This window comes from Carassius auratus, chromosome 29 (assembly GCF_003368295.1).
Source record: "Carassius auratus strain Wakin chromosome 29, ASM336829v1, whole genome shotgun sequence".
Lineage (NCBI taxonomy): Eukaryota > Metazoa > Chordata > Actinopteri > Cypriniformes > Cyprinidae > Carassius > Carassius auratus.
The window spans coordinates 343,833-368,648 of record NC_039271.1 but is presented as its reverse complement, the minus strand read 5'-3'; the positions used below and the strand labels follow the sequence as shown (position 1 = coordinate 368,648).

Sequence of the window (24,816 nt, the reverse complement as noted above, 5' to 3'; positions counted from 1 at the left end):
GATTGTGTGGAATACTAATTAAAAAAAATATATATAATATTTGCTGAACAACGGTGATTGTACCATTAACTTGGACCAAAACTCTATTTTGAAAATATGTACTTTTGCAAATTCTTACTTGACATTTGCCATGTTTAAGGACATTAATGTGTCTGTATGTATAAAGGCTTTTTTGCATTGTTTAACTTTGTTGCATCATCACTGTTGCCACAAATCATTGTCAGTGTGAACACCCCATTGAAAACTAAATGGCATTAATTTTGGTCATCTGCATTTTGAGTAGCTCAACAAAGAGAGTTAATTTAACCACACCTGCTTTTATTGTCTGTATCTGTGCATTGACAGCTTGTACTTTGGTTGACAAGCTTTACCGCCCAACCCTCGCCCAGTCACAAGATAGACAATGGCATGATGGATGATTCACAAGAGCCTCGACCATCAGCGATCCATCTCTGACTGGCTTTGGTTAAAGATCTGATGCTTAAGGCTTCCTTTGATGCATTTGAAGAAGAGATTTGTAACAAAACTGGGGAGTCCATCATTTAGGTTGTGATTTGTTTGAATGAATGAAATGGCCAAAAATCTGCTTTAAAAAAATGTCATCTCTTTAAGAAGGATAAATTGTGCTCTATGATGGGTGATTAGTGAAAAAGATGCAAGTTTTCATGCTGAGATATTAGATTTGGGTGGTCTAGACTGTTATTCTTGCTAGTAATATTAAAGAAGTGTTTGTCTGTGTAGGATACACTCAAATAAGAGGATAAGCAAAAGACTTGGACATCTTAAGTTGCCATCTGGATTGTCTGGAAATCTTTCATTTGCAAAATCAATCAAAATTAGAAACCTCAGTGCACCCTGCACAAATAATTTCACTTTCCCATTAAGGACAATAATAACTGGTGAAGAGAATTGATGAGCAAACACTAACAGGCTGTAAACAAAATAGTGATTAAGCCTGTGATTTCATGGCCAAAAGCATTTAGCTTTAGAGTGTTAAAATCCTCTAGACAGCAAATATACCCCACCCACAGCTCTGGTTCAATTATCAGCCTGTGTGGTGGCAGCAGCACATCTAGACACAAAGATAAAGCTGAGCCTGTTGTTTTGTGCACCATATCTGAAAACGGAGCTATTTCATTTTCTGTGAGAGACATTAGTTGTCAGCAAAAAGCTGGGTAGCAGTGCATTAGTCCTGTAGAAGACCCTCTCACATGCATTTAAAAATATCACAGATGCCACAGTGGCATCGGGCTGTAATGCCCAGCGAGGAGCGTGAGATGATAAATCGCTATTTAACATTCCACTCTCCGTAAGAACGATTCCATTAATGTGCAATGCAAGAGTGACCCTCTGTGCTCTCCAAAATCACTTAATGCTCTCAAATGGCCCCGAAACACACTGTGGAAGATGGGGAGAAATTAGCTCTATAAAATAAAGTAATGAGGGACTCTATCCACCACCCCCCACCCCCGCCATGCCGTCACATCAATATCATCACTTCATCCCCCTTAGCCTTTTGAGGTGGTGCGTGAAAGGACGTTGGCAGAGGCTAATGATAGATTACCACTCATTAAATGCGATGCCAACCTTTCCTTTCCCCTGTCATCCACTCCACCCCTTCACCTCATCCCCTCTTCCTTTCTCACTCGATCTGCTGGTTGTTTATTTAACCCCACAACCCCCTTCCACCATGGGGACGTGCCTCTAAATTGGTTGGGTGAAATTAATTTGTAAATGAGCGTTATTAATTTCTCTCATACTCATTGCTATGGTAATGTCCATGGTTACAGATACATTAGGGGGAGTGTCAAGTAATCTGCTTTTATGGGTCTGTTATTATAATTGCATTTGAGTTTCATTTTAATTTAGGTTGTATTATATATGGACCTATTTTGGACCTAATATTCATATGCATGTATATTATTCAAAATGATATAATAAATATGGATTTATATGATATTATTTATGTGTGGGAGGTATCTTACCAGTTGCTCTTCCATGTGTGTCTGACGTGCGGGTCGTGTATGTTGTGCTTGTCAGCCTGCTCATCCAGGAAGTCAAACATGTACTTGATAGCAAGAGGAAGGGCACTTCCTCTGTGTGCTGTGCTGAAGATGGTCTCAAACAGGTCATCCACAAACTTCTGTAGAGTGCCCTGAGGAACCAGAAAGAAATGGGATAGATGGATGAAAATTAACCCTGTTCTCAATTCACTCTGTCCTACACGTTATTTAAATGACACACTTGTGTTACCAACATTACAGAGGCAGGCCATATAGAAGTCTCCATGAAGACCCTGCATGGACCTGATATTTAGCAATGACAAGAGCTGCCGTGTTCCTCAGAACAGCTATCTGTGTTTATTAAAGTATTTGTGGGCCACATTTCAGTAATCCCACCGATGAAACCAACATTCCTGAATCAAGCTCTGTGATAGTGAAAGTGTTACTTTGAAGTTCACCTTTAATATAACATAACGGAAGCAATTCTGCCTAATCTGCTTTGTGCGGATGGATTAACCTCCACCCCGCGCCATTGACCCTAATTTGATTTAATGGTGGGCGAGTCTAAGAAGGAGAGAAGATGACAGAATCTAATCCACTTGTAATGAAAGAGCTGATAGGAAGCATGGAAGAGAGAGAGAGAGAGGAAAGTATCAAAAAGCGCCGGCCGTATCTCGCAGCCAGCACCGGCTTCGCATCCGGATGAGGTGTACACAAGGCACAGCACACAAAATCCTATTTCCGTTTGAGCAGACGGCGAGAGTCGTCGGGAAAGAAGAAAAAATCCTGTTAGCTGACAATCACAACAATAATTCTAATGTGTCCCAGATCCCTGACAGCTTATCTTTTCCCTATGAAGATGAAAATACATATTTCTCACTAGCGCCCTGTATAAATGCAGTGACAGCTGCATGAGGCTGGCAACAGGGATGACTGCGAGGGTTCTGACAGGTGTCATCCTGTGTGACGACTGACATCATCATTAGTCGCCTAAGAACCAAAGTGGCTATCTGCAGCCATTTGAAATGTACCTGGTCATTATAGCGTACTCAAAAGCAGGCTATCAGACACAGGGAGGCAGTCAGAGAAGCATTAAACTATAAGTGATCTTTTTCCGGACAGGTGAGGAAAGGAACATTTGTAATTGCAAACAGAAAGAGGATGGAAAAGTGCCAAAGACAGAACGGTAGAGAAAGAGAGATTAAATAAAGCCTGGCATTATGGAGGGAGATGGAAAAAGGTAAAGCTCGCCCATCCTCAGAGACTCTAATGGACCGAATGTGGAAAGCGTCAGCACCCCAGGCAGATCACTGGTATTTATTGCAGGGGTGAAAGCCAAACAGTCAATTACTGTGTTGTCACACCAATCATTTTTCACCAAGAGAGATGGTGTCTGCGATAAACTGGTTATTACACTGAAATAATCCATCTAAAAATATGACACAGTCTGCAAGCGGAATAGGGTAATCACCAGGGCATTTTTGCATGTGTGTGTGCACTTCTGGTTGGCAACATCAGGAACGTCAGAATCACAGACACATGCAAAAAAGCAGATTCCTGTGCCAGGACTTCAGTTTCCCAGCATCAGCCTTTAAGAAAACTGGGGCCTTGACATCCAAGATTACCCAAACACTAAATTACAACTATGGGGTTTCTTTGAGAATCTTCCCTTTGTGGATCATCCAGTCATTTATATAAATAATAACACAACTGTCATCAATAAATCGCTATGTTTTGAGGTTTACAATACAGGATGCGTTAAGTGCCAAAGTAAAATACTAAGGGTTTTGGATTTCAACGTTGAGTAGTAGCAATAGTGATGTCTGCCTAATCAAACAAAGCTTTCTATTCCATTTATTCCATTTCCTGATGTCCTTGAAGCATTATGCTTTTCTGGTAGTGAGGGATCTGTATTAAAACCCAAAACAAGAGCCTGTTTACCAGCTCTGCTGATGCTGTGACGTCAAGTCAGTCAGTGTGATACCAATGGAGAAAACAGAAAAATCGGAGTTCAGAGCAAATAGCATAAACATGAACCGTTTGACACTGTGGTCTCAACTCTACTAACTCCACAATCTCCCCTTTTGATCTCATTCTAGAAAGTTCACCTCTCTTTGGAAGGATCAGATCTGTTGACAACTGTTTTTAGGACCATTCAACCAAATCTGACATTCAGAGAATATTATACATGGTGGCAAAGTCTACCTTGGTGGCCAACAGCCTGGTCAAGTAGATCTCCGAGACCATCTTGCTGCCACGGTCTCCCTCCTTCTGGTCCCCATGCTCATGGTTCTTCACCAGATGCCACACCTTGACGCCGCTCTCCAGGTCAGGGGTGATCATTGGTGTGCGGGAACGCAGGCTGTCCGGACTGCCCGTGTACTTGATCATGTTTTCTGTTGGAGTGCAAAGACAAAGATCAAAGACCATCAGATGTTACTTCCTCCTCAATCTTCCTATGCTGACAAATGTCCCATGCAGCTGTTCAAATCTGTTCCTATCTGTACAAAACACATTGCCTTTTGTTGTGCAGTCTTCGAGATTGGATATGAATCATTTAGAACGTATGGATGCTTAATTTTTCATCCCTTGCTCTCTTGCTCACTTTCTCTCTGGCGAACGTGCGTGTTCGCTCACTTTGGCAGACACAAAATCGAACAGGTGTCAGGCCTGATGAAATATTCATGCTTCAGCCAATAGGGAGAGATCAGCCATGACATTTAAAAAAAAAAAAAAAAACAGAGCTCGATGAATGTTTACACAGTGTGAAAAAAAATTGATTGGCAAAGGCCTGATTTGGTAAGATAAAAAAGCAGTTCACAGTGACAGATGCAACAGAAATCAATCTCTCCAGGGGAAAGACAGAGAAGAGTAGGAGGAACCTGATAAAGAAAGACAATAACACCTTCAGAAAAAGAAGAACAGAGAGGATGACTAACAAAAAAAGGAATGAGATCGAGCGTGTAAATTTGCATTCACATCACTGTTGCTGATCTCAGTGTGGCTACGTTCACACTTCCTCAGTCTGGAGTGCCAAATAATAACTGACTTGACCAAATTTTGAGAGTTAGTTGATATATTCTGTATGAACCAAACTAGTTTTCGGTTCATTATAGAGCACTGACTGTGTGAATGTAGTCCATATTTGGTGGAGGTCTGATTAATCAATTTGTTGCAGCCTCACAAAGGTCTCACAAATTGTCTTTCCAGGTGTTTCAAAATGTGTCTCTTGTCGAACCTGTTACAAGAACCTAAATGTCGTCTGAAGCTAATTCTGAGTGAAGAGCGAAGTGATCTATGGCACTTTCTTTCTGTCTTTCCCATCTGTCACACTCCCCCTCTCTCTTCTTCAGGTTAATTTAGAGTGCAGGAAAGTATATGGAGATGAGATGATTTTAATGGTCTATTTGATGTGTAGGGGGAGTGCTCGGAAGGCCCTGAGCTTTGATCTTACGCTTTTTTAGACTCAATCGTACGAGGGACTGATGGCGGGCGAATGACAGGGATAGATTCAGAGTCTCAGGAGGGAAGTCAAGTGCAAAGAGACTCATTTTCCCTACTTTTACCTTTGTATGCTGCCCGACTTTCTCGGCTATCTCCACGTAATTCCGTTTGAGCTTCATTTCTGCTCCTTTTGTGAGTGGCTGAGATGCTACATATTTAACTTCTCTTACCTCCATGTGAGATGACAAGACTAGTTTAAAAAAAAAAAAAACTCCATTTCTGTACTTAGTGTAGCTCATGTTGAATGTTACCCTACCCTGCTGTAGAAACGTTAGTCAGCTGATTATTAATGCTTCATATAGTGTCAGTGTGCCATACGTTTTGTTTCGGGGGTATGGATGCATTTTAGAATTACAAAAGGAATAACAAACACAAACCATATTTGCTAGCAGAGGTTCTGGAGACAGTGGAGTTGTTCACAGAGTTGTATGCAGTGACCTGCTTTGGTACGAGAGCTACCACAGCATTATCAGTCACCTGTGGACAAAGAAACAAAGGATATTATAGACAAAAACCAAACAAAATATCTACATTTCAGATTTTAAAAACACGTATGATGTCTTCAGATTCATGGTTACATAGAGTTTGGGTTATCGGCCCTTTATTTCTCATCCAGGTAGATGTTAAACTGCATAAGTGAGGGACAAGATTGGATTATCTGCTTCCATTTCAATACATTTCTTCCAGTGGGATGAACTGGGTTTATTGAACGATATGCCTTTGCAACTGCTAACCACAGTAAGTCTTAGAAAGCCAAATTCAATTAACATGTGGGGGCCTCTACTCCCCAACCACACATCCCTCCTTCCACATAATCTACCAATGGATGCCTGCAGCACTTGAAGCAATTGAGGTGAGGTGATTGAGGTGATGGCGTAGAACTAGATGATTTGGGCTCAGGACTGCATGGGAACCCAAACCACAACAGGACAGAGAATAAGTGCTTCACAGACCATTAGGACATTATTATTACACCCTTAACCTCTTTCCTCCTGGACAAACTCAACGTAAAGCCACTATTGTTTACTGCCATGGCCCATGAGGACAGCTGTCCAAACTTCAACAAAATCAAACAAATATTTCTCACACCTCAGTATAGATGAATGACTGTGTGAAAGGAGACTTCAGATAAGGGCTATATTTCCCTGAAAAGGGTCTTTTTAGAAAACAGCAGAGATTTTCTCTTTTATCTTTCCTCTGCGGGCAAGTTTACGCTTTAAGAGAGTCTCTGTGTTCCCGGTGGCATTCAGACATGTCAGATATCCGAGATGGGGCTTACACAACCCCAGTGTGAAGCTTCCTAAGAAGACATCAGAGAATTAACGTCAGAGCCAGATGCATTTGTAGTACCTCGATTTAGAGGAAAGTATCAAAGATGACTTGATATATACATCAGAAATGCACCGAGAATCCTTTATGACTGACCTGTCATACTTTAGTGAGACATTCTGTGACTTTTCATGTTGTATACTAGACTAAACAAGGGAATTGGGTGCTATTAGAGAGGAAGAAATGAAAGGAAGTCAGTCTTGAACACGTATGTGGCGCAAGGAGAGAAATTAAGAAATAGAAGATGGTGCAAGGTGCATGGAGAGCCTCTTCCCTCTCTTAAGCAACTCTAACAGACTTAGGGGTGTCTGATAGCTTTTTGTCAATGATAGCATGCCCTCCCCGACTGAAAATTAATTAACTTCTGTCTTCATTATCTCATCTCCGATTCCAATCAACAGTTAATCCATTATGCCGCTTGCAGCCCTTCACCCATGCGCCGCCCCGTGACATTTAATTTAAGTACTGTGCAGACTCCTCTCTCTCAAAAAGCTCATTTGGAGGGCAGCTTATGGAGGAAATTATTTACACTGTAATGAAGCGCCGCCTGTCTCCTCTCCACCCTAAACTGCCTCTCCCAGCCAGACAGATATGTCTGGGGTTCTCACTCTTAGAGTGTCTATATAATTGCAGACAGACAGACTTTATCAGCCCCCTGCTAAGACAGCATTGCCATACCTAACCACTGAATCTCAATGGTCCCTGTCTACAATGTTGGAGATCCGTCAGTCAGAGTAGGTTTTCTAAGTGACCTGGAAGTGCCTTGACTGCACCCTATTATGGAGGTCAACAGGGGCATAAGAGTGTTTGATATGGCTGAGATGCAATGAATGTTAACAGTATTTGTTTCCCTAAACTAGTTCTATTAAGACACAAGAAACAAAAGCAATTACCATCATAGAGTATATTTTCTCTGCTGGCATCCTTTTTTGTGCTAGACGAACATAAATAGAGCATTACATTTCTGAGCTTCACAAAAGACATTCATCTTGCGTTCAAATCTCTTTGTTCCAATATTAGTTACCCTGTCAGAATCTGTGCTATCATTGAAAGCCTATGCCAAAACTCACATCACACAGAGCCATTTATCAAAAGTCATTAGCTAGATCATCTGACCCAGGTGTCAAGCTACAGATCCACCTGCTCCTGCATCCCACTGCTGTCAGATAAAATATACTGGGACATCTGGAGATGCTGCTTTAAATAGAAACCAGCAGGTACAATAGTCATCCTCCTCCTGATTTAAGATAGATTTCAAAGGCTCAAAGCCATCTTTGTGATGGCAGATATCGTTCTCTACACCAACTGAAGAAGAATTCAGTTCGTAAACAGCAAAAAATGACCTCTTCATCAATTTTTGCTCATGAGAAACCTTGAAGTAGATGGTAAGGATGTTAGAAAGAAGAAAGAATGCACCCCTTCTGAAGCATTCATGTCTTGGACCTCTGACTGTATAAAATAATAAAACTGAACACCTTATTACAAGAGTAAGTTTACCTAGAAATGTGTCTGGTAGTGAATAGTACATGCACCGGATCTTACCTGGTAGTGGGACAGCATGTTAAGTCTTTTCCAGTCACCCTCAATCTTTGTGGTAACATCCTCATCCTGAAGGATGACTCGGACTACTCTGCCTTGACGCCACTCTGCAACGAAAACACAAGTAATTGCATCTAATGTTTAATACTCAGAGTAATTTGCAAAGCGCAGGAATTCCATTCACATTTTTAATGATATATCATCTGTGTCCCAATGAACAAGGAATCTTGCATTAAATCATTACATTTCTTTTAATCTCCAATTAAAGATATGAACTGTTTACATAGTGTAATAACATGTATTGTCTCTGAATATTAATTTGGGATAGGAAGTATTTCAACACAAAAACTACATCAACTTTAGCAAACAACAGCAACTCTTTTTCTTTCATTTTTGAAAGAAATATAGACATATTTTCAAAATATTAATCCAGTTTAAGCTTCCACACTCAAGTAAACACTGGGTAATTTTTTGCACATCTTAGTGTTGTACAAAAACCTATTGTGGTGATAAATTTACTGGTATTTATAGTATATAGTAATCTTAAAAATGGTTCTCTTCAGCTTTGAAAGAAAATGTGGAGCTAAAAAACAGACTTTTAAAACTTAAAAATGAAGACAGGAACAATAGAAGAAAAGAGGTAGGGGATGAAGTCTATAATGAGAGAGAGGAGGAGAAATAAATTGAACCGAGAGAGAAAATAAGGGTACGTGAAGAAGCATTTGAGAAAGGGAGGAAGGAAAGGAAAGTAAATTAATCTCTTCTGCCCTTTGTTAGAGAGCCGGGCTTTCGTGGCCAGTGGATCGATGGACGTGATTACAGCCACTGCTGAAAGCAACTTCCTTTTTCATCTGTAGTGGGTCGAGCATCCTGAGCCCAAACGGCCCCTCATCGACCAAGTTAAGCCTTCTGCTGAGTTTGCTCTTACTGTAGTTACCCAGCTCACTAGAGATGCACAACAAAATGCGAAGATATTCTCCCACCCTCCCCTCAGCGCCCACCAGTCGCTGTCTGCAGCCTCAGCAAATACAGCAATATGAAACAGCAATGAGATGGAAATCAGCGCTGAATGAAATAAACATATCCCTTTGCAATGTGATGTACAGATAACATGGCCAGGAACAAGAGAGACGTCTCTCTTATTCTTTTTTTTTTGGACTCCCCTCTGTTGCAAATGAATGTATGATTGGAACGCTAGAGGAGTGAGGCCTCTTCAAGCCACCTGCTGCTACCTTTCGCTCTGATCCCAACCAGAAACACGAAACAGCAATCACAGACGAGCGGATGAAACATGTCTCTGGGTGATGAGAATAACTTCAAATCTCCAGGAGAGGCCCGCCATTGTTTTATATCTCACTACTGTACTGTCTATAAACATGCAAATGACACCTCGACGAGAAGAACAGAAACTAAGAGAAAAATAAACTGAAAGAAAAGAAAACATATGACAAGAAAAAATTCTAAAAGAAACAGGATGAGAAAACCTAAAAACACAAAAAGAAAAAATGACTAACAACAACAAAAAAGAAAATCTTTATAATACACTTTATTAATGCTTATAAAAAGACAAAGTGAAATGAAAAGGGAAGAAAATCATTGAGAATAAAATAAGACAGAAGCAATCTCTGCTGAAAACAGCAGGATGTAGCTTGATAGAGAATAAAGACAAAGAGAGTTAAAATAGAGACTGAGATGGGCTGAAGTGCATTGATTTGTCTGCATCACTCTTTCATTCTTTCTTTCTCTCTTCCCTCCCTCCATCCCTGCCCTCAGGGGACTGTGAAAGAGAGAATTAAAAACAAAGGCAAGGGACAGAAACACTCCGGTCCAATCATTCCAGAGGGATGGAGGAGATGGAGGCTACCTCGTTCCTATTACCCATTATCTTTATCTGGCCCCCATATCAGGGCCAGAGAGTGTGCCGGGGCTCAGGAGACTCTGAGATCCGTTTACGGAATACCGAGATGCCTTCTCTCATCCGGGGATGCCCACTGCATTATCATACCACACACTCACACACACTCCCACAGACAACATCCAATTCTCCCCCCTAATAAAACAATAATAAAACAACATGCTTGCCCTCTGGGGCCCATAAAAGCATTTTACACAGGAGAGTCTGTCAAGAGATACAATTATTTCTTCACTTTTCATGGTTCCATTCCCTTATGGATAGACTAGTGTTAGGCAATGACTTGAGGAATACACTACTGTTCAAAGGTTTGTTCTTTGAGTTTCTTATGCTCATCAAGGCTACATTTATTTGATCAAAAATACAGGAAAACTGTAACATTGTGAAATATTATTACAATGATTTTTCTATGTTAATATACATATGCAAAGCTTCAGTGGATGATTTACTTCAGAAATCATTCTAATATGCTGATTTGTTATCAGTGCTGGAAACTGTTGTACTGGTTAATATTTATTTGGGAACCTGTGATACTTTTTTTTTCAGTATTCTAGGATGAATAAAAAGTTAAAAAGAAGAGCATTTATTTACACTACCGTTAAAAAGTTTGGGTCAGTAAATATTTATGCTCTCTCTTTTTTATTTAAAGAAATTAAAACATTTATTCATTATTTTATTTTATTATTTTGATAGCAAATATTTATATTGTTAGCAATGATTTATATTTTGAATAAATGCTGTTCTTTTTAACCTTTTATTCAAAGAATCCTGAAAAAATTATCGCAGTTTCCAAAAAATATTTGGCAGCACAACTGTTGCCAACATTGATAATTCTAATAATAAATCAGCATGTTAGAATGATTTCTGAAGGATCATGTGACACTTTATACTCAAGTGATGGCTGATGGAAATTAAGCTTTGCATCGCAGAAATAAAAAATATTTTAAAGGATATTAAAATAAAAACATATTATATTGTAATAACATTTTGCAAGATTACTGTTGTTTTTCTGTATTTTTGATCAAATAAATGCAGCCTTGATGAGCATAAGAGACTTCTTTAAAAAACTGATCCCAAACTTTGAACGGTAGTGTATGTTATTTTTGCCCCCCAAAAATCTACAAAATAAAACAGATCGGTCCAGTCAATGTGAAGGACTTGTGTACAGAATAAGATACTGATTCTCATTTGGAATTTGTGGAAAAATAGATCTGTATAGATTAGCCTGCCTATTTTTTCCCAGTCACTGTGAGATGCTCCAACCTGTCAATTATGTCTCTTTGAATAAAAAGTGGTTTAAATACCATAGCAGCAATTTAAGGACTTATTGGAACCTCTGTCATGATTATGCCATATGCCCATGCACTAAATTACAGATTTTAAGTGATATAATGAGTACCCATCACCTTCTTTCGACCTATCATTCCACAGATGTCAATGTCAATGATTTACACATTGAATGTTCTGACCAGGGCAAATGAAGGACTGATGAAGACAGTTATTTAAGGGTAAAGGCAGCTTATGTTAGCATAATGTTATTCATACCTAGGTCCATGTCAGAGGCTTTCGATCGGTGCGAGTAGGGGATGTTCTTATAGATGGCATCCAAGATCTTCTCCTTCACCTGGCTGATGGTGTCACAGTTCAGCACCTTCACCTGCACCTCTGGGCTCTTCTCATTGTCTGGATGCAAGCAGTTCACCACCTACATGACAGAACAAAATTACACCAATTAGCAAATGTGTGGGAGACACATGAATATTTATGTGGCTGTAAAATGATCTTTATGCATGATTTAAAATTTATTGAGAGTTTAAAGACTGCTAAAATGCATCCGTGTATGTCAGGCAAAAATAACCATTAGAACACATTTTATGTTTAAAGGTTTAATCAAGCCATACAGAGAGCTTGTAACATGTACAGCATATCTACTGAGGCCTGTGTTTACAACATATCTCAGAGTGACTGTTCTGTTCTGTTCTGTTCTGTTCTAGTCCTCTGATCGATGACAGTCGTCCAGTCAAACCTTGGTGTGCTACTGAATGAGTGAACGAGACGTAAAAGCCCGTTGGCCACCCTGAGGGAGCCGTCACTTCACTTACCTCAGTTTGCAAAAGTATGCAATTAACACACTAATAATCTTTGTTCCTGTAGGATTCTCTGTCTTTAATCCAGATCTAAGATCTGTATATAGGTGCCCTGAAGTTATAAGTGAGTAATATGTGAATATTAATAAAAATTAGTACGAAGTATTTCAATACAGTGATAAAAAGTTGTGGGTGCTGATTGGCCAACCTCATGCATTATTGTGTAGAAAATGATTGATGATGTAACCAGGAAATGCCCTCCATATTTTGCTATGGAAGGCAGAATGTGCTATTGGTAGTGGCTTGTATTGTGGCGAGTCTGCAGCCATCTAAGTGTTTTGGAAGTGAGGACAGAATGATGAAGCTGAAACGGCTCCTACAGTCATCAAATCAGTGCAGCATTCAAAGGAATGGGTCGGATGCCAAGAGAAGACACTAGTCACCACATTCCTCCTCTGACTTTTTCTTCTCTTAGTCTCACACAGAATACAGATTACCCTCCTGACGTGCTGTACCAGTAAACAGCCCATCCTGGCATACGTGCGGCCCTGACAACACAGACTTAGCTCAGGCCTGTCAAAGTGACCAGCCAAACACAACACTGCCATTCACCACCGGACAGCAGACAGGTCAAAGGTCATAACAAACCTGTGTGTTCCCTGTCAGGCGTGAAGAGTGTGGGCAGTGCATGCTGCGTCAACCCAAACAAATCACCTCACCCTTCTCTCTACCTCTACACCTGTCTGCTTCTGAATGCTTTCAAGCTCCTTAGCCTCTTTCTCACCCATTTATCCTTGCATTTTTCTTCATTCCTATTTTAGTTTACTCCTCTTCCTTTCTATCCTTCCAAAACGGTTCCTCTTTCCTTTCCTCTTCCACACCGTGGTTCAGAGCCTTACCAGAGTCTTGTAATCAATTTGCTGTCTGATGAGCTTGTCTTCACTGAGTGAGTAGCGGGCTTCTCCGGTGATTGAGTCGATGGGGCCTTTTTCCATTTGTTGCTTTATGGCACAGAATAGAGAGAAGAGGGGCTCCCCGGCACACTCCTACACAATTAAAAAAAAAAAAAGACACTGTCACTTTCACTCTCTTAAATTTCACTCCAACCACCTACAGAGAATGTGGGCTGTCATTCCCACATTCAGTAACAATAATAGACATTTTGAGAGGAGCTTTACAGTTGTGGTGCTAGTGTGTCAATTTCAACTGATGCAACAATTTCACTTTTATGGATTCCACTAATAGTTAAGCTTGATGCCTGGTGGACAGATATTGCATAAAGTGTTACATTTTTAGCTTGGCTTAAAATTATATACCATTATAATGTATTTACATACTTTGCATGATTACATTGACACCACAAAGCCATTTAAATAATCTTTATACATAAAGATCAAACAACAATCGGTAGATCCCCTGTTGTAGAAATTAAGCTGAAGTGCAGTGTCTCTAGTTGAATTTGGGCAAAATATGCTTGTTGAAATGAGAAATGGACACTAAAACCAACTAGTGGTCTGGGCAGCTGGACAAGCACTGTTCAATAACACTCAAATCAATGTGCTGTGACTACAATTATAATGTTATGGTTTTGCATGGATGAGATCACAATAAAGTTCTTCTCTTACAGCAGTCCAATTTGAGCTTAAATGACTCCTGAAGCGCTCGAGTGATGTTTCGGCTTCATTCATTCAGGTCTAATCCATTAAACCAGACTGGACAAAACAGCCTTGACTTCCAGATTTTATTGCCTTTGTACTTTTCAGAATTCAGGACGTTTCTGTACATTTGCAAAATTGCCCATGCCATGTTCTGATTTGAGCAGATGTGTTTATTAAGAGATTAATGACAAGTGCTAGAGAGTACTGCGGTGGTGCTGACGGTCACAGTGCTATACGTAGAATTGAGCCGCACCTGCTAAGCCGACTGTCTCATTATAGGAACAGAAAAACTGCTGCAGTCAGCAAGACTTGGCTGACTTTAAACCCTCTTTGATTAAAAGTGCATGCAGGCACACTCATATAAAGATGTACATAGACATCTACACATATTCATACACAAGACACACACACGCTCTCTGTCAAACACCTGCAGTGCATCACTGCCAATGCTCCCGCAGGACTTCACTTGACTCCTCCGTGCTCAACAATGCATGTGCCACATGACCTTGAAGGTGCATAATGTCCAACCACTAATCTGAATATTCCTCAGCAATTTTAATGGTTGAGTCTTAATTATTACATTTTGACCTCCCAGACCGGAATGTGTTAACGCACACACAACTCATCCACACACAGAACACAGACTTACCTTGAGGAATTTGTATAGTAGAAAAGTGAACCAATTTGTGAGCATTTTCTCAGCCACAGACTCTGTTCTGGAAAACAAACAAATAAACACACTAAATAAATCAATCAATAAATAAATAAAAGCAGCACAAAGCAGCACGATTATCACTGTGTGTGTCATGCACAAATGCGATTACCATGACCATGAAAAAGTCACTTCACAAAGGACGTGTCTCCTAATGAATAGGATTTTGTTAAACAAACGCAATTGCTGGAACATGAATTGCATTCTGCAATCTATAGCCCCAATCTGCAGGCTGTCTTTATTACCACAATAATCCACGAGACCCTAATACAAGAAACCCAATTAAGTTCCTTTATGTGATCTGGCTGGATTGATGCCAAGTGAACCTACTCTGGCCTGGAATAAGACCAGACTCATTTCCTCCCCCACCACAGTCCGTCCATTGAGCTTGAAATGGATCACGTTACAATAGAAGAAGGCTGAATGGAGTGCTGGGTGTGTTGGAGTACATAATGATTAGCTAACACCTTCGCTTGGACCACAGGCTCTGATCCGGCATGAGAGATGTTCATACATAATAACTCTAACAACGTGAAACTAAATATACATAGATCCGGTGTCTCCAGCCTATGTGTGCCACAGGGAGCTAGTGAATTGCCAAGGCGCCCTGCAAAGAGCCAGGGCACACAGCATCAATATTTCAGGATTACAGCATTGTGATGTGTGCATCTACTCCTCCTCTGCCTCCCTGTATCCCAGCTGCCACCTGCATTCCCTCTGTCCCGCTGCCGTATTGAGACTTGGCGCTGCACAGTATAGTGTGTACATGTGCATATATGCGTGGCTGCGTGTGCCCACTAAGCTGGCGCAACACCTGGAAAGGATTAGTGTCCCCTTGTTTTGTAGCCACTGCCTTGAGTGAGCCAAAAGAGGACAGGTCCAGGGGTCAACAGGGTCACGTTTCATCTTTCCTTTCATCTCCATCCTAACACTGCCCTGTAACCATCCTCACTCCAACTGTTCTCAATTCCTGGACCAATTACAAGAGAAACTGTAGGCGGGGGAAAACCTGGAGATGGACCACGGTACAACAAAAAAACGGCTTTTCGCCTCCGTTTTCGCCTTGGTGTACTGTTATTCCCATTAGCTTTTCATTTCTTGCGCTATCGGCTGGTTTGATGGTAATTATTGTTGGCAAGACTCAATAAACTCACTTACCCATATCCTGTGTTACCTCTCAGCTCACCGGAGGGGGAATAAGTAGCCTCATTGCCAGACAATCCTGGCACAACCTCTCCATAACTCTGCCACAGTGCCAAGAGCAACCAACTATCACTGTCCCCCAAATCCTTATGTCACATATCACAGGCACAGCATACGAGTGCTTGTTTGGTTTTGGTTTAGGGAGGCAGGAAAGTGATGCCCATCCAGCGGTGAGGAATGGGATATAGGCAGCACCTGGTGCTTAGTTCCCTCTGATTAAACAGCCATTTCAAAGTGGAACAAAGTAAAATCTGCTAGAGGATTCCTCCATGCCGCCTGTGCAAAGAGGAACATTGGAGCTACGCTTCATAAACCAGAGGAAGAGGGAGAGGAAAGAGCTCCATATATCTTCCTCACCATATCTAGCATTCAGCAAAGGCCATTTGCATTCAATGCTGATTTCTGCCACTGCAAATGGATGTGAACAGCCAGCTCTGCCAACATCGAGGACCTGAGAGTGGTTTATGATTCCAGAGACCCTGCAAAAATGAGAACTGTCACTCTATGACAGATACTGCACTGCTAATGTGTGCAATATGCAGATAATGCATCGCGTAAACAAGTTCATAGATTTAACGGTGTTGCTAAGCGTGTAGCGTTGACTGAATGAAGGTTTTTTACTAAGACTTATTCTCAGCCTGCTATGAAATTGAAACTATGCTTCAGCCAAAAGCTGGCAATGGGCTGACGTTAATTTACCTTGCAGCACCATAGGCTTTATTTTCTTAAGCAAACAATCGTCTGGTGAAACAAACTCCCTGTATCCCCCTTCCGTAATGCACATGTGTTAAAGGACACAGCTTGAAGCCAGGAATAATTTCAATTTCGCACTCCGCCTCACGTGGAGAACACTGTCTGCTCAGCGCACTGTCGGGTCCTGCTGCGTAACCATGGTTCCCCTTAACTAAGGATTATCCCCAGAGAATAATCACAGGACTTCTATTAAACTCTCGCTACATGATCTGAGAGGTTATTTTTATTTGTAGATTAGGAGAGTGGGCAGCAAGGAGCGAGGGAGACGGAGAAATACGACAGATGGTTCTAGAAGCTGCCCGTTAGTTAGTCAGCCTGTGTGTGCTTGTGAACTCAGGTTGAGGCTGGACAGATGGGGCGGCCGTCACAAGCGCTTTCTTGGAAATTGGGGAAATGAAAGCTGGTTGGAGGCTTCTGCCAAAGATGTCCTGCTTCTCCGCATTTTAAACACCGATTTAGAAATCATGCGGTGAAATAGAGGCAGGGATGAGAAAATGATTCTCAGACAACAGATTAAACTTCTCTGTTCTGGCCCTGTCCTCTGTATTGTGCTTTGCTAAGCAGGTGCTGGAGGTTAGACAGGTTCCAATGTGTAAAGATCGCTCTATATAAGTGTCTAATCCATTGAAAAATATGGACTAAAACAGTGCTTCTCATCTGGAGGATCACAACCCAAAACTTAAACATAATTATGTAATCCATGTCATTATTTTGCTCTGAAAGCACAAAAAAAAAATTCAGAGCAGCATATATCAGAAGTTTCAGTCCACAAGTTTACAAATCAATCACTAGAACATTAAGAAAAATTTAAGAAATATTAGAAGTTTTCTATGAGCGGACAGTGGAGAAAAATCAATATGGTATAGTAATAATATTGTCCTATATGCTGTTAAAAAACCAGAGTTGATTGCATGGGGAATTGAGCTTCACCTATCTCCCTACAATTAGTAGTTTTTTAGTGCACTGTTAATTGGATCTCAAGCTAATTGTTCCTAATTACAATTTAATGAAGAGCATGTCAGTGTATTACATATTTGAGGGAGAAAGTGTGCATTTTGATGTCCCCAAATGCAATTATTCCCATTCAGCAATACTGTAGAGTCCACAAATGAAAGACAATTCCCAGAGGTCATCTGTCCTCGTCTGTGAAGTTGACCATAATTAAAATCAGGCTGATTGAAATGATCTCAAAATTTAGAGCATGTGCTCTGTTGATCACACTCACTTGAGGGGCATGTATAACCAGTAAAACCCAATGGACTGCAGGACTAGATTTTTGAGATGTGCAATGTGTTTTAGTACCTTCTGAGTAAGAGTTTGGGATGGTTCTTGCTTTCCAAGTTCTTGTCAATGAGGTCAGACAGCAGGTGTTTGAGCACGTCTGTTGCATACTCTAGTTTACTTTGCAAAACGGTCATGATCAAGGAGGCGACGTTGCCGCGGTCTCGCATGGAGAAGCCTCTCTGAGACTCAAGTGTTCGGATAAAGGACAGCAGGAAAACCTTGTTGTTGATTAGCTGCCCAAACAGTTTTAGGCCCTTCTCCACCTGTTCCTGTCTGTAACCTGGCACCTGCAGAGACAAATAAATAAATAAAAACAATAAACAAGAAAACAATTACAAACAGATGACATTTCACAACCTGAATGTGATAATTCGTCAGCATATTTATTAAATAAATAATCTAAATCGACACAATTCGTTTTAAAACAACTCAATCTTGGTCCTATTTTGTACAATTTTTAATGCAAGCCATTTTATTACTATTTATTTAGTCAGTTGTTACATTTATTATTATTGTTTGATGAATTAAAATCAAGTTCTACTCTACATTTCTTTTTTAAATCTCACTGAATTTCCCATTTCAGTCAGAAGTGCATCCAATTATAGCATACAGTATTTCATGTCAACTTTAAGTAGCCTTTCCTTCAGAGCTTACCAACTCATGACAACTATATAAAACACTTAACCATGCAGAGACCTCATGACATCATTTGATGTCATTTGCTTCATCAATAATCATTAAACACCTGTCAGAATCTCGAGACGGCTCCTGTCATTAGCTGTGATTTTACAATTAACTTTTCCAGAGAGAGGGGACGTTTATTCCAATTAAGTCTTAATTTATAAAGCTGATTCGAACCAGAGCTCAGCTGGCATTAGCAGGTAAGATATAGCTTGTATGCTGGCTGAAAAAAATGTGTGTGATGCCATTAAAACTGTCCATCACAGTAATAGCAGGGTGTAAATAACCCATAGCACAGTGGACGTTAGATTTTAATTCTGTTCTCCACACTCAGAAAAAACAACAACAGCCGAGTTGCATGTCATTACTGTTATTAACAAAAGACTGATTGTGAATCAGAGAGCAGCTCATTACTTTAAGAAAAAAATGAGTGAGAGAGAAAGAGTATGCATGTAGATTATAATGAGGGGTGCTGCCTTTTGTTTACTGAGAGTGAACACAAACAGCACAGTGACAGCTTTAATTCCCAACAACCCCACTGTGCTGTTAGTCCTTCAGAATCAAAAAACAGAAAGAGAAAAATATACTTAGCAGCCATTATTGTGACTGCTCCTCACACAGGTACAATAATTATATGCATACATGAATATGCAAATATATGCATGTACATCTCAGAAACTCAGTAAAGGGCCCTTTGGATGCAAATTTGTCATTTCACAAAACAATTTAGCATCAATAAAATTGTTAGGTTACCTCCAGGTCTCTAAGGACAGGGTGCTCTTCGATGCCAGGGAATAACACTCGCATGGTGTATGTGCGGTAGTCCAAGAATGGAATACCAGCTCCGTCCAGGTCGCTGGTCAACTCGTGAATGTCTGTCTGCAGCTCTGCAAATGCTGCGGAAGATGCAAAAGATGAAGAACAAATAGGCTGATCGCTGAACTACATACTATGTGTATTTCTTACAAACGAGGCGGTTTATGAAGTATTCTGAATATTGTTTATTGGATTGTAAAAATTCGGACTAATAATCTGGAGTGACATCTCTTTTTTAAACCACCTCTTGACTACTTACCCTCTTTACACTCCAAAGCTACTCTGGACTCGAGGTTGTCCATCTGCATCTGCAGGCGCTTGAGTGTGAGGTCACTCTCACGGGATTTGCGCTTGTAGGCAATGAGGACAATGACGATGAAGAAGATGAGGAGGCCTCCTGCACCAGCAATGCTAACGACGGCGGTGCTGCTGAGGGGGCTGTCAGAGGTGATGTGGACCACACCTGGAGAGAACTCGATGCCACCTACACGGGCCTAAAATGGAGAACGTTTTGTGAAGATTTATATGCAACCAATACTTTGCAGTAGGTAAAATTTGAAGTCTGATACCTTGTTCAAAAACCTAAGCAACCATTCAAAGCAGATCAAAAATGATATTTTATTTGATGTCATTGTGTCAAAGTAAGGCCAATGAAAATGAAACAGACAGCGACCCAGAGTACCCATTGGAAAAAAATAAATAAATAAATTGTTAGGGTCTTCAGATCTAAAAAGTCTTATTGGGGAGGTATTTTCTATTTCTCTGTCAGCCTCTCGGAAAGTTCAATAACCACAAACTCCCCAATTAGTTCATGATGAAAAGTGAAAATGGGCCCCAGTATTCAGCAACTTACCAGAACCTTGTGGCGTCCAGTCAGATTGGGCGATTCACAGAGCAGTTGAGTATCTGATACAGTTAAGGTACAAGGTTTGTCTCCAATCAGAACAGTGTAGTTCAGCTTTCCGTTGCCACCCGGGGCTGGAGGGAGGAAGTTTCTACCCTGCAATCCACATTTACAAAATGTTGCAACTGCAATAGACAATCAATAGACCAACAATGCTGAGATTTAGGTTAATGCTCGATTTACCTTGAGAATAATTGGGGACCCTGGCTTGAGTTCCTGGACCCCAGACACACTGAGCGGTTCAAACACTGGATTCGGGTAGTAGATGAAGTTGGTGTTGTTGAGGGCCAGGACAGACTGCACGTTGTCCAGGATAAAGCCAAACTCATCAGGTCTCTCTGGCACTTCCTTTTGCCTGCTTAGACTGTAGGGAAGCTCTGGGACCATGCACTGCATAGTGGTGGGACTCAGAACCTGACATATCTGGTAGGGGAAAATAAATAACTCTGAACGTTCAATAAGTCATTTGCAGTCAATGTGCGCTCCAGAATAAAACAGGAACATTTAGATTCTCTACTTAGAACTCTACTGCATTTACATTACAAACAATAATTCAGATGAAAAGGCCTGGATTTAACTTCAACTTCCTACAAATGAGGTTCATACTGTATATACATAATAATGAGATATAATTTGTCTCAACCAAGCAGCAATAAAGTATTAGCACTTTTAAAATGGCAACAATCTGTGCTTCCCTGAGAGAGATTTTATATTGTCATCTATCCTTGACTCTCTGTCTGTCTTCATCTCTCTTCCTTCTTTCACATAGGTCACATAAACATACTGCAGCTCAATGCGGATGTCAGGCAATTGATTATTTAATCTGACTCTGTATATGTCATTATTAAGAGGAAGTCAGTGTTTCTCAGCACACTTCTTTACTTTTCCCCCTTCTTTCTTCTTAACAGGTCAGGTTTATTAAATGTAAAGTTATGGCATAGGTTTATTCAAGTCTATATGCTTTCCCTTTGAAATGTATAAATAAAAGCCAGACAAGACCCTTGAGTTTGTGAACCCACGCTGCTTTGCAGTTGGCTTTTAAAATACCCAGACAGCAGACTCTCCATCAAAAACATCCCTACAGATATCTCCAGTCATTTTAATTGGATTCCTCACAAAGCCGTAGCAGCCAGGCAGTTGAACCTTCACTTCCTCTAACACACAGACTTCTATAGAAGGTCACAACAGGTGGAGCTGTTCAAGGTAAAATAGATTTCAGGTCACCATATTTTTCAGAGTACAAACTCTGGTCAAACTCTTTTCAGACTAGTTATGAGAGATCGCATTACAAACAAGGATATGAGACGTCTTGTGCCCAACAAACAACTTCATTCAAAGACTGCGAAGTAGGGTATGACTTTTTTTCTGCTGTGCTTTGAGAAGCAGTGTGCCACAGCCTAATCATATCGCAGCCCAGATGCTAAACGCGGCCATGTGTGAGATACGTGCACGAGATAACATTACGCTCTTTTGTCTCTGTTGCCTTTCAATCAGATCTCACTGAGTGCAGCCTCCCATGGCTCTTTGGATCCATTCTGAAGACGGGGAACATGAGACCCTTGTCTATGCATCCACCCTGTGTTACGGCATTCTCCTCTTTCCTGCACAAAGGAGACATTGCTGCTACTGCTGCTGAGACCTGGCACTTTTCCTGTTCTCTGTCTGTTTCTCTGTCTCTCTCTCTTTCCTTATTTCCCTCGTTTACTGGATCCAATGGTGCGCAGCTGACACAGGTGATTGGAGCAGGGGGAAAAGTCTGCTAATGGTCATTCCAGTTCACTAGCCTCAGGTTAGGTGAAGGCCGAGTGATCGTTTACTGTGGAAAACTTTTGCACTTACGTTGACTGTCTCCAAGTTCTTGTACTTGGCTCTGATGAGAGGAGTCTGGATGATGTCCAGGTTCGTCCCAGTCACAGTCACTGGTGTGTTGCCACTGTGAAAACAATACCATGTTTGTTAACTTTCACTTTGTGCAGTTCCTTACGATAATCTTTAGATAATATTTTTTAGTTGAAAACCAACAACACGCTGACTTTTAACCAGTTCTCCTCCTTAATCGCAGGTTCTGGGGCAACATTTTGGTCAGTTTCCCCGTCTTAACTGGGTTTGTAGCACACACACCTGAAAATGCTCCACTCGGGTTCGAGTTTGGTGATAGTGGGGTCCTCCACATACTCAAACTTGAGGTCTTTGTGAATGTGGGCTTTATCCACAAACACTGATACAGACACATTTCCGTAGCCTTGCATGGAGGCGTGAGAACGACATGTTATCCACTGTCCTCCTCGCCTGTTTCATCAAGAAGAAAATAAATAGTGTATGAATAGATTTTCTTTGCATTTTTTATATTTGAAAGCTTTAAACAAAATTAACCTTTCAGTTTAAATTGTCTCTCCTCCTTTGTCATCATTATAAGTGTATTGATACCTAGGAATTGGTTACGTTAATTGGTTTTGTATTATTAAAGATTTGATTTTGTAGATTTTATGTGGCTGTAAAGAGTATTCAGCATACTAGACCTAATGTAATCTTCTGCTCCTATAATCAGACACTGCGGTTGCGCCTGATGCAAGACTAGACTGATGGCTATTGACGTTATTGATTAAAGATCAGAAACTCTCAAGCTCTTAAGATCAGTATTGACTGTCTTTGGTGGTTTGAATCCGCCAGAGGCTTTGAAAGACCGGCAAACTAACCAAAAAGGATGATGACATCTCAAAGGGCAATGCTCTGTACCTTTCCATTCAACCCTACCTTTGATAGGTGCACTTCTGGTCTTTGAACATGATTTGCACGTTGCTGCCCGCGTCCAGGTTGCTGCCGGTGATGTTGACTATGGTCCCCCCAGATACTGGTCCTCGGTTCGGCGTTAAACTCAACAATCTAGGGATCTGTAGAGATCAAGGTCAAAAAAAACAGTGGGGATTATTTACAAGCACACACATCACATGACAGAGATGAGGTAGCAATCCCTCATGTTTTTCTTTCCTTTGTATCTTTTTCCCAATCTGATTACCACCTCCTTTTTCTCAGAACACCAATTGCTCTCCTCACCCAAGAATCACATAATCCAATTACTACATCTGAATGAGACATAAAAGCCATTAATGTTTGCATAAAACTGATAAATGCTATAATATGGCTCTATAACGGGAAAAATTACATAGCAACTCAATTCATTTGGATGGCTGGATCGCAATCTGATTATGGGTGTTACATCAGCATGTGCGCTGGGAGTAATAGAAGCAAGAGAAAAGTGTAGAATGGATATAAAAATGAGTGTGGCCAGTGTCTTGCAAGATCCTATTAAACACGGAATCCTATTGGCTGAAAGACATTTTTTGATCCAACAAATCTTATTTATGTATATGTAAATATGCTGATGAGTATCTTGTATTGTATAACTGAAACAATAAATGCTAAACTAACGATTCTTCTCAGTTTTTCTCAGTTGGTAAGCATTTTGGCTTAGAATACCTTTATCCTTCTATCTTTGCATAACTGTAAATGATCGACCTGTCTGCCTTGCTTATGGGCTTATGTATACACTATTTTCAAAAAAATAAAATAAAAAACTTCAAGCATACTTTTTTTATTCAAATAGTAAATCAAGATCCCTATCAAGGGAAATATTACATAGTTTACGTTATGAAAAATAAGTGCAATAATACCTAAGCTAAGGGGGAAAAGATTCTGTCGGAGGACACAATTAAATTACAAAAGCAGTAAAATTCAAGTTTTATGGTCAGCATCTCTGGGTGTTGACCGAACACTTGGTGGGGTCAAGTGCCCACTGATATGACTAAGTACATGAGCAGGGCTACATGGCCAAAGTGTTCACTCTTTATTAGAGACAACAGTAAATCCAAGCACTTTAAACCCTGAAGTGTACTTGTAATTATACAGACATGATTCAGAACACAGTAGACAGCCCAGCAGTTCATTGGGGGTTATTTTACAGCCAGTGATTTGCTGAGGTACTCACCACAAAGTAGTAGTACTTGGATGACTTGGCCATGAACTCGGGACGACACTCTCCAACACACACTTGGATGTTTCCAGCAAACTGGCTTCTTTCCGCTTTTCCCATTTCACACACAATCCTGTAAAACACACACATACACAATTGGTCAACTGGAACAGTTCCACAATAGCAAGCAAACAATTTATGAAACTTTAAACAGGAGACTATAATGTTTGTCTCTGCCATTATAATATAGGCATGAGATAATATTGATTAATATAGAGTTAATCTGCCTCCTCGTTCCATGACAGGTATCAAACTTTCTCATGCACCATAATAAGAAGCTGATCACTGGCTTTAAATATATATATACTTTTGCTGCTGCAACCTGCAGCAGAGAAATTCAGAGTAAAATAGGGTTTTTCAGGTCAAGGCATTAATACTGGGGAATTTTTCAAGCTGTCAGC

General features: G+C 40.5%; 1 protein-coding gene across 1 annotated transcript in view; it reads right to left on the bottom strand.

Annotated features, from left to right (window-relative positions):
• Positions 1-24,816, bottom strand: part of LOC113047767 (plexin-A4-like) — a 183,497-nt gene that overhangs the window by 6,000 nt on the left and 152,681 nt on the right. The window contains exons 14-29 of the mRNA XM_026209048.1: positions 24,371-24,488; positions 23,140-23,276; positions 22,507-22,674; positions 22,225-22,318; positions 20,569-20,808; positions 20,335-20,481; positions 19,741-19,975; positions 19,419-19,561; positions 18,003-18,271; positions 14,682-14,748; positions 13,274-13,420; positions 11,833-11,992; positions 8,379-8,482; positions 5,885-5,984; positions 4,209-4,399; positions 1,986-2,155 (exon numbers count right to left, since the gene is read on the bottom strand). Coding sequence (XP_026064833.1) covers positions 1,986-2,155; positions 4,209-4,399; positions 5,885-5,984; positions 8,379-8,482; positions 11,833-11,992; positions 13,274-13,420; positions 14,682-14,748; positions 18,003-18,271; positions 19,419-19,561; positions 19,741-19,975; positions 20,335-20,481; positions 20,569-20,808; positions 22,225-22,318; positions 22,507-22,674; positions 23,140-23,276; positions 24,371-24,488 — 2,490 coding nt within the window. The remainder of the gene's footprint in view (positions 1-1,985; positions 2,156-4,208; positions 4,400-5,884; positions 5,985-8,378; positions 8,483-11,832; positions 11,993-13,273; positions 13,421-14,681; positions 14,749-18,002; positions 18,272-19,418; positions 19,562-19,740; positions 19,976-20,334; positions 20,482-20,568; positions 20,809-22,224; positions 22,319-22,506; positions 22,675-23,139; positions 23,277-24,370; positions 24,489-24,816) is intronic.